The 9,588-nt window shown below is 49.4% G+C and overlaps 1 protein-coding gene across 1 annotated transcript; it reads left to right on the forward strand.

Moving 5' to 3' along the window:
* Positions 1-244: 244 nt before the first annotated feature.
* Positions 245-5,106, forward strand: MEIG1 (meiosis/spermiogenesis associated 1). The gene is made up of 2 exons (XM_056114731.1): positions 245-389; positions 4,978-5,106. The coding sequence occupies exons 1-2, from the start codon at positions 252-254 to the stop codon at positions 5,104-5,106; spliced, it is 267 nt and encodes an 88-aa protein (XP_055970706.1). The 5' UTR covers positions 245-251.
* Positions 5,107-9,588: the final 4,482 nt, after the last annotated feature.

The following is a 9,588-nucleotide window of genomic DNA, read 5'->3' on the forward strand; positions in this document are numbered from 1 at the left end:
GATTGAGGATATCACTCCCTATTCTGAAGGCGATTTTATGAAGTCCTCTGGATTTCTTTTTCGGTGTATTTTCTAGCATAGAAATTGAGTCCTTCCGAATCTTGGGATTGTTTAAATGTTAACAAATGGGTCATTGACTGACTTTTTTACATGCCAGTTTTGTTTTTTCTTAAAAGGGCTTTCAAAATTGCCACTTACACGTTGATCTATGACTGTTGTTTTCACATCTTTCAGAAATAAAATCTGTAGCCATGGCTAGTTGTGATGTGAAACCCAAATCTATCAGTCGTGCCAAAAAATGGTCAGAAGAGATAGAGAATCTGTACAGATTTCAACAAGCAGGATATCGGGATGAAATTGAATACAAACAAGTGAAACAAGTTTCCATGGTAAGATGTATGACTTTACAAAGCCGAACTGCAAATGAGTTTGTTAGGTGGCAAAGGTATGAAGATGAAACCGAGGGCCAGAGGGTAGCTCGGTGCATGCAGGGGGCCCAGCTTTAATCGCTGGCACTGCATTATGGTCCCCCAAGCTCCACCAGAAGTGAACTCCACAAAATCACAGAGCCAGGAGCAGCCTCTGAGAACCTGCCTGGTGTGGCCCAAAAACAAAATTGAAGAACAGGATTGAAGAAATAGTGCAGAGGTTAAAGTGCTTGTCTTGCAGGTTACCAAAACTGGTTCAAATTCCTGACCCCACACGTGGCCCTCCGAGCACTGCCAGGAGTGAGTCAGGAAGAAGCCCTGACCAGCTCAAAATCAGCAGCAAAAACAAAAAAGAACTAAAAGGGACTTCTTTTTCATCTCACTCTAAGGGCAGAAAAGAGGCTACAGGGGCCACCAGCAGGGGTTGGGGTAAGGGGACCATCATGAGGTTTTTCGGGACCACAATCAGGATCCCAAGTGTGTGAGATATCTGCCGTCCCTTGAGGACTCCCGGGCGTCCAGCTCGCTCCCTTTACCAGCAGGAGACAGCTGCCCGGAAGAGTGATCTTTAGGCAGACCGAGGGTAGACTGCAGAGAAATAGTACGGCTTTCCTAGCTTGTATCGAGCAACCGTGCGGTGGGTAGTGAAGTTTTGATGGGAGAACATAACGAGCAGTGTTTCTTCCCTCAGGTGATTCTGTGATGGATATTCTATTTGTTGTGTTCCATTTGTTTGCTTTTTTTATTTTTGTCACACATGATAAATCCGGCTGGAGCGATAGCACAGTGGTAGGGCGTTCGCCTTACAAGCGGCCAACATGGCCGACCCGAGTTCGATTCCTCCACCCCTCTCGGAGAGCCCGGCAAGCTACCGAGAGTATTCGATATGCCAGACACAGTAACAACAAAGTCTCCAATGGAGACGTTACTGGGCCCGCTCGAGCAAATCGACGATCAACGGGAGGGCCTTTACCTTTACCTTTACCTTATCATAAAGGAGTTTATGTTCTTTTCAGATTTTTTAGAGATTAGCCATGAACTTTACCTGGCACGCCAGGTATGCCCACTGGATTTGAGACCTGGATTTGCTTTACACACTCTGGCCCTAAACCCACGCTCCAGTACATAATGTGACTTTTTTGTTTTTCTTTTTTGTTTGTTTTGGGGCCACACCTGGATGTGCTCAGGACTTACTCCTGGCTCTGAACTCAGGGATTAACCATGGTAGTTCTGCAGAGATCACTGTCACCGTCACCCTGTTGTTCATCGATTTCCTCGAGCAGGCACCAGTAATGTCTCCTTTGTCCTAGCCCTGAGATTTTAGAAAGTGCCACATTCGAGGCTCTTTCAGGATTAGGAGAATGAGACCCATCATTGTTACTGGTTTTTGGCATATTGAATATGCCACGGGGAGTTTGCCAGACTCTGCCATGTGGGCAGGATACTTTTGGGAGCCTGCCAGGTTCTCCAGATAAGAACTAGATAATAAGGTGTTGTGTGGCTGTATTTGTGGTCGCGCGCTTCCAGGAGTTTGGTTTTATAAGCTCTGGGTCTTGGCCGTTGATGGGATTACATGCTGATGGGCACTGGGGTAGTTGGTGGGTGTAATGCCTACATACTGGAAGATGGGGGATCTGGGTGGAGGAGGTCCAGTCCCAATCCGAGCATGGTAGTTCTGCAGGGAATATTACATATATTGGAGAGTGAATCCAGTAGGTGATTTTTAAATATTCACTTGATCTCCTGGAGATTATGGAAAAATTTTTTGTTTGTTTGTTTACTTGCTTTTCTAAAGAATACAAGAATGTGGTGTGATATATTAATAACTAGTTTTTAGATTTGGAGTTACAGGTGTTTGTTATTAATTCATGTATGATTTTTAACATAAACTCACCTTTTCCTTGTATGGGTTTTTTCGTTTCAAATTGAAGTTTCCTTATCTTTTGCTTCTTTCAGTTCACTTGTGAATTCCTACTCTAAGAAAGTAGATAGGAAAAGGAGAGGAGGTGGCTGAAACTGACCATGGCTCAGGTTTAAGGGCATTCACTGGTCAGGGTTAGGCATGCATTTATTAGCCATTCCTGTCTACGGCGAGTGAGGAAGGAAGTGACAAATACTAATGAAGGGGCCTGGGAGAGTTCGGGTGGGAGTGTGTGATTTGCACTAAGGTGGCCCATGTTTGATCCTTGGCACTGGGTAGACTCCTAAACTCCCCGTAGTAGCAACTCCCCGAGCACCAACTGGGAGTAACCCCTTGGCAACTGGCTGTGTGTGGTCCCCGAATGAGCCAAAAACACAATCAAAAGAAGATGTGAGAACTGTAATTTTTATACATTCACTGTGTGTTCTCTCCTAGTCTCTTATGCGATCCCACTGCCCCAAAGGGAGCAGCATTCCCGTATCATCTGTGGCTTTTCACCAGGACTCTTAATGCTTTACCTTGGGGGCCAGGTTTGTAGCTCAGTGATAAAGGCACTTGCCTTGCATATGTGAGGCTCTAGTTTGATTCTCAGACACACACACACACACACACACACACAATTTTAATTGGAATTTTATATTTTATAACAATTGCTTAATTTTTTAAACTTACTTTTTAATCGAATTACAGTGAGATACACAGAAAGTTGTCCATGCCTGGGTTTCAGTCATAAAATGTTCCAACACCTCTCCCTTCACCAGTGCACGTTTCCCACCACCAGTGTCTTCGGTTTTCCCTCCTGCCCTGCCCCCACCTCTATGGCATAACTTGGAATTTTAATGCTTTTCAAGAAGTGTCAGACTTTGCCCTAAGATTGGGATGGCCCTTACCGGTGCATAGGATCCAAGGTTGGGGGTCCTGGGAATGATTTAGTGGCAAAATAGGCCTGCCTTGCAAGCTGCAGGTCAGTCCCCTGTGGAGCCCCTGTGCACCAGGCAGGGTCTCAGCAGTTCTGTCGCCATCTGAAGCACCACAGCAGGGTGTGATGGGGCTCACAGCCCCGACACTATGCACACCGAGGTCTGCCAGTGCTGAAGCAGGGATAGCGACCCCCAGGGTACACATGACAGCCCCACAGCGCCCCCCCCGCCCCCACCCCCCCACTCAGACACTATCACCAGATGTGTGAGACAAGAATCACCACACATGCTCTGGCAAACCCGTGATAAGCAGCACAGCCAAGCACATGAGACACCCCCCCACACACACTGTCATTACACAATCAGGCAGAAATGGCATTCAGAGGTAGAGAGCATGCCTCGCACGCATGCAGCAAGCTGGGTTCATCACAGCACTGCAAAACAATCAGCCCACCAGCCACCACATCGAAGTGTGGGTGGGGCGGGACCCAGGATTGCAAAGACAATGTGGTACCCAGTCTCTCTTCTGTCCACATCCCATCCACACCGCGTGGCAACTGAAGTAAACCAAATTTTAGAGATGGGGGATGTCTTCAAAAATATGAGAAAAAGAGGGGCTAAATGATAGTACAGCAGGCAGGGCGCTTGCTTTGCACACAGCCAACAGGGTTCGATCCCCGACACCACGTGTGTTTGCGTGAGAGAGACAGAGACTAAGGCTTCAAGTTTTCCTTTTTAGTGAAGTAAAATAGTTTTATTCAGGAAATTCAAGAGAAGAGAGAGGGGCTGGAGCAATAGCACAGCGGGTAGGGCGTTTGCCTTTCATGTGACCGACCCGGGTCCGATTCCCAGCATCCTATATGGGCCCCTGAGCACATCCAGGGGTGATTCCTGAGTGCAGAGCCAAGAGTAACCCCTGTGCACTGCCAGGCGTGACCCAAAAAGCAAAATAAATAAATAGAAGAGAGAGAGGGAAGGGCTAGAACACATATACCAGAGAGGACGCAGGCTTCTGCAGACGGGGCCTTGGAAAGGAATCTCTCATCAAAAATTGGGGTTTCAGGTAACCTCCCAATGGGACTTTTACTACACTGCATCGTGCCATGCCATACCATACCATACCATGCCGTACCATGCCATGCTATACCGTGCCATACTGTGCCATACCATGCTATGCCACGCCACGCCACACCATGCTGTACCATACCATGTTATATACCATGTCTTACCATACCATGCCATAACATACCAGACCATGCTTTACCATACCATACTATATACCATGTCATACCATACCATGCCATACCATACCATGCCATGCCATGCTATATTACACTATACTCATATAGTAAAAAGAGAAGCATTAGACACAGAGAAGGCAGCTGTGAGCAACCCCTCAAAAGGAGGGCATGCCTAAAGGATTTGTTTGCAGCCTCTCACATCTCTTACTGCAGTGCTGGGCATTCGACCCAGAGCCCTGTGGACAGGCGTTTGCTCTCCTTGTCCCACAGCTTGCTTGCGTTGTTTTTGTTTCGGCTACACAGCAGGCTCTGGGGTGATTTCTGACAGAGCTTGTGGTGCCAGGACTTGGGCCTCCCATGGGCGACGCCAGGCTCTCCATCCCCGCACCTGTGCTTGGCAATATGGGACAGTAAGAGGTGAGGGCCAGCAGATGTCACAGCCTCTGTCTTCCGGGTTTCCTGCACAGATAGACCGCTGGCCAGAGACAGGGTATGTGAAGAAACTCCAGCGGAGAGACAACACATTCTATTACTACAACAAGCAGAGGGAGTGTGATGACAAGGAGGTCCACAAGGTGAAAATCTACGCATACTAGCCCCGTCCGGGCATTTGGCTGCCACCGTTCACGGACCCCTAGTGACAGAGAGACAAGAGAACCCCTCATGGGAAACGAGGAGCTCCACGGACTGCTCTGAAAGGCGGCACTGAGGGCCTTGGCATCCGCTCCTTGCCTGTCCTGTTGGGAAATGCAGTTGCATTAAAGTTGTTTCTGTTCTGGCCCCGTGTGCCGTGTTTGCCGTGCCTGTGGGAAAGGTGGCCACCGGGCCCCGTTGGCTCACATCTTGGCACAGCCCCTCAGCTTCCCTATCAGACGCTCTCCCGGAGTCGTGGGGGCCCTGGCCACAGAGGGCATGTCAGCTGCTCTCCAGACTTGGCAGGAATGCGAGGAAAGGCAGGAGGTGAAGGGAAGGTCCCTCTCTGGTGATTCCCCTCCCTGAACACTTCAGCCACACACAGAGGGTGTCCTGGAGGAGGTGAGCAAGGGAGAGGGGAAGATGGGACGTCTACACTTGGGCAGATCCATGCCCCGCGTTTGGAGCCGCTTTCTTCCTCGTGGCTCTCCTCCAGGTTGCAGTATTGTACTTGGACCTGAGCGTGCGTGGTTTGACTATCGTGGTACTTTTTGGGTCGTAGGCATTTTTCTGTCCTTGGAAAGCGAGTCATCTGTAGGCTCCAGGCCTAAGAACAACTTTTGCGATGGCTGGAGTGATAGCACAGTGGGCAGGGCATTTGCCTTGCACACGGCCAGTCTGGGTTCGATCCCTGGCACCCCAGATGGTCCCCGAGCACTGCCAGGAGTGATTCCTGAGTTCAGAGCCAGGAGCAAGCCCTGAGCATCGTGTGACCCAAAACAAACCCAAAACAAACAAAATATTTTTGTTGTGTTCAGGCAGTTCATTGGTTATTGGTTATTAGTTCACCTCTGAATGGCGCCATCCGGGAAGTGTCTTTCACTCCCAGGCTCTTCCATTTTGTCCTAACAGACAGCACAGCTCTGTGTTTGCTTGTTGCAGTGCCAGGAATCTAACTCAAAGGCCTCCCAGTCGCTTGACCGCTGAAGCATGTTTTCAGCCCAAGAGAGCTGTTCTCCATGACTGAGGAGGAGTCTGGCGGGTATTAGTACCTGGCTTCCTCCTTTCGCACTCACTGCACCCCGGCATACGTTGTCTTATTGGTCTGGTTGCCCTGGAAGTCTAAAGCATTGCCAGGCATCTTTGAAAGAGCAAACAACACAGGGAAAAAGCATCTTGTCAATGATGTGAAACTTGTAGTGTGGTGAGCGCAATACACCTGGTATGATTCCTGCAGTGACGTTTGCAAGGTGTGAAAGGTACCATGTCTTGCCCACAGGAATAAGTAACCAAATCTCCATTTCCCAGCAGTTTCCTTCACTCAGATTTCAGTAGAATGCGGAAAGCCTTGACTACAGCCATTGGCCTAATTGGAGCTAAGAGAGATTTACAGGAGTCATTGTTTGACATCAGTGATTCAATTCCGAACACTGCATGGTCCCCTGAGCATCACTGGGTACAGTCAGGCACCCCCTGAGTTTTGCTGGACATGACCCTGCAGCCCCTGGCACAGCTTCTCAGCCCTGACAATGACCTGCCAGTTGGGTGGGCTGCTGGTTGGGCCCCTGGACCACCTAAGCACCACATAAAAGAACTCCCGACCCCCATTGGGAAAAAAAAATCAAGTACCAAGAGATTTGGAGAGAAAGCTCCAGGATGAAACCAGGGGGTTGCAGACAAGTCTGGATTGAGGCCCAGAACCTCCTGGTCTTCCAAGCACCTCTGGAATTGACCCCCCCACCCAAAGCATAGAACCAGTATACCACCGGGTGTGGTCTCCTTACCATGCCCCCACCCTCCAAGAAAGTCCTAGACCCTTTTAAATGGCTTCCAAGTGGGTGTGGACCAACGGAAGAGCAGACTATGTTCCTCCCTGTTGGAGCGTGTATCCCCTCACGGCCCAGGCATGATGGGGAGCCGTAGCTGTGGTTGTGAGAGTGTGAGAGACCTGAACTTGTCTAGGAGACACACCCTGAGCCCAAGTCTATTGTCTGTGATTTGGGGACACACCCAGCTGGGCACAGGGATCACTCCTGGCAGGCTCAGGGCACTGTGTGGGTGTTGAGATTGCACCTCAGATGGCCACATGCAGAGCAAATGCCATTGCCCCTGGACCTTGTCCAGCTCAGCTCTGCGCTGTGTTGTGCTGATGAGCGTCTCAGAGCAGCAGCATATCATGAGGCCTGACCTGGTCATTTGACAGGTAGGTCTTGGGGGACATGAGCGTCCAATAGCTGCCCCTGCCCATCTTCCAAACACAGGGCCCCGGAGAGGGTCAGCATCGGCTTGAGGGACTGACTCTGGCTCTGGGTAATGGTTCTTCCTCTATTAGCTGCATTGTTTACAAATTTGGTTCACAGGTCACAGGGCAAATGAGTCCCATCTCAGAAGGCGAGGGCTATTCGCAGCTCCAAAATTTGTTGATTAGGGCCCCAGGCCTCAAGCCCAGCTGAACCTCCAGAAGCCATTTTTCTTTCTTCCACTGGAAAAAGCAGAGCTATGGGGTCAGAGTGATAGCACAGCAGGGAGTGCATTTGCCTTGCATGCGGCCAACCTAGGTTTCATCCCGGCATCCCCTAGGGTCCCCTGAGCACTGCCAGGAGTAATTCCTGAGTGCAGAGCCAAGAGCATTGCCAGGTGTGACTCAAAAACCCAAAAGAAAGGAAGGAAGGAAGGAAGGAAAGGAAGGAAGGAAGGAAGGAAGGAAGGAAGGAAGGAAGGAAGGAAGGGAGAAAGAAAAAGAACGGAAAGAAGGAAGGAAGGAAGGAAGGAAGGAAGGAAGGAAGGAAGGAAGGGAAAGAGAGGGAGGAAGGAAAGAAAGAAAAAGGAAGGAAGGAAGGAAGGAAGGAAGGAAGGAAGGAAGGAAGGAAGAAAAAAGAAAAGGAAAGCAAAGGAAGAGAAAGAAAGAGAAAGAGAGAAAGAAAGGAAAGAAAGAAAGAAGGAAGGAAGGAAGGAAGGAAAGAAAGAAAGAAAGAAAGAAAGAAAGAAAGAAAGAAAGAAAGAAAGAAAAGAAAAGAATAGCTGGGCTGGGTGAGACCAAGCCCGCCCCCCGTGGCTTATCACTGAATGAACTTCCCCATGTTTGCTCATATTCTGCCTTGAAGCCACGGTCAGTTGCTTCCTTGGACTCACGTCATCCTCCCTGGGGCCCCAGCACAGCTATTTAAATGAGCTTCTTCAGAAGCTGTTCTCCATTCCCCTCTGCCTGAGCCTGGCTAGGCACCCACAGAAGCCCACCTGACCTTGCTCTCCAGAGCCCCAGAGGTAAGTATTGCAAAGGCTTTAATATTACCAGTGGGGAGAGCATTTGCCTTGCACGAGGCTGACCCAGGTTTGAACTCTGGCACTGCATGGGGTTCCCTGAGCCTGCCAGGTGTGATCTCTCAGTGCAAGCCAGGAGTCAGCCCTGAGCACTGCTAGGTGTGCCCTTGCTCCCTCGGAAGAAAGAATAGCATTCCAAGATTTGCTGCCTCTTTGAAGCCAGGAATTGGATCTTCTGCCTTGGTACTTGGTTTTCGTGGGGGAACCTCATGGTGGTGTTTGGGGAGCACCAAACACCAGCTCAGGGACAGGAGGTATTGGGGATTAAACTGAAAGTATGGAGCTCAGTCTGGCAAGTACAAATGCCCTGGGCTTTTTTTTTCCTTTAAAAAGTTTTTTCCTTTTTGTTTATGTATTTGGTTTGGGGGCCATACCTTCTCTCAGGGATCACTCCTGGCAGTGCTTGAGGGACCCTATGGGACGCCGGGGATCGAACCTGGGTGACGCCGTGGGCTTTAAACCGGCCTCCTTGACATTGTGTCCTCTCTTTGCTTTACCTGGTCTCTGTCCTTTTTTTCTTTCCTTTTCTCTCTTTTATGTTTGACTAAACATTTCTCTCTCCCAGTTTCAGGGCAGATTCCTTCATTGAACAGGCAGGTTTTTATTTGGAGGGCAAAATCAAGTGTACATATAGGGAAGTCTCAAAGAGAAAGAGGCACCCTATCACTGCATACACGCATTGTGTTAAGAACAAGCACAGGCCTGGAGCAATGTACAGCAGGTAGGACATTTGCCTCAAACGGGGCCAACCAAGGTTCAATCTCTGGCATCCCATATGGTCCCCCAAGCGCCGCCAGGAGTAATTCCTGAGTTCAGAGCCAGGAGGAAAAAAAAAAAAGAACAAGCACGTAAATAAACTAAATGGAACAAAGAACAGGGGCCAGCATGACAGCCTGGTAATTAGTGATATGTGCAAGGCTTTGCTTCTTTCCCTGGCCTGAGGAGAAGGGACTCAGCCTCTTAGATCAGGGAGAGGCCGAAAGGATCCAGGAAAGGTTTGAGCTTCTCCAACTCCCTGTGGCCCTCATGGTTCTCCAATAAACACACCAGAGGGAGGCCTCCAAGTGGACCAGACTGAGAATCTGGCAGTCTGACCTGAGCAAGTTCACTTGTCTGAAAATGTC

This window comes from Sorex fumeus, unplaced genomic scaffold (assembly GCF_029834395.1).
Source record: "Sorex fumeus unplaced genomic scaffold, SorFum_2.1 ptg000026l, whole genome shotgun sequence".
NCBI lineage: Eukaryota > Metazoa > Chordata > Mammalia > Eulipotyphla > Soricidae > Sorex > Sorex fumeus.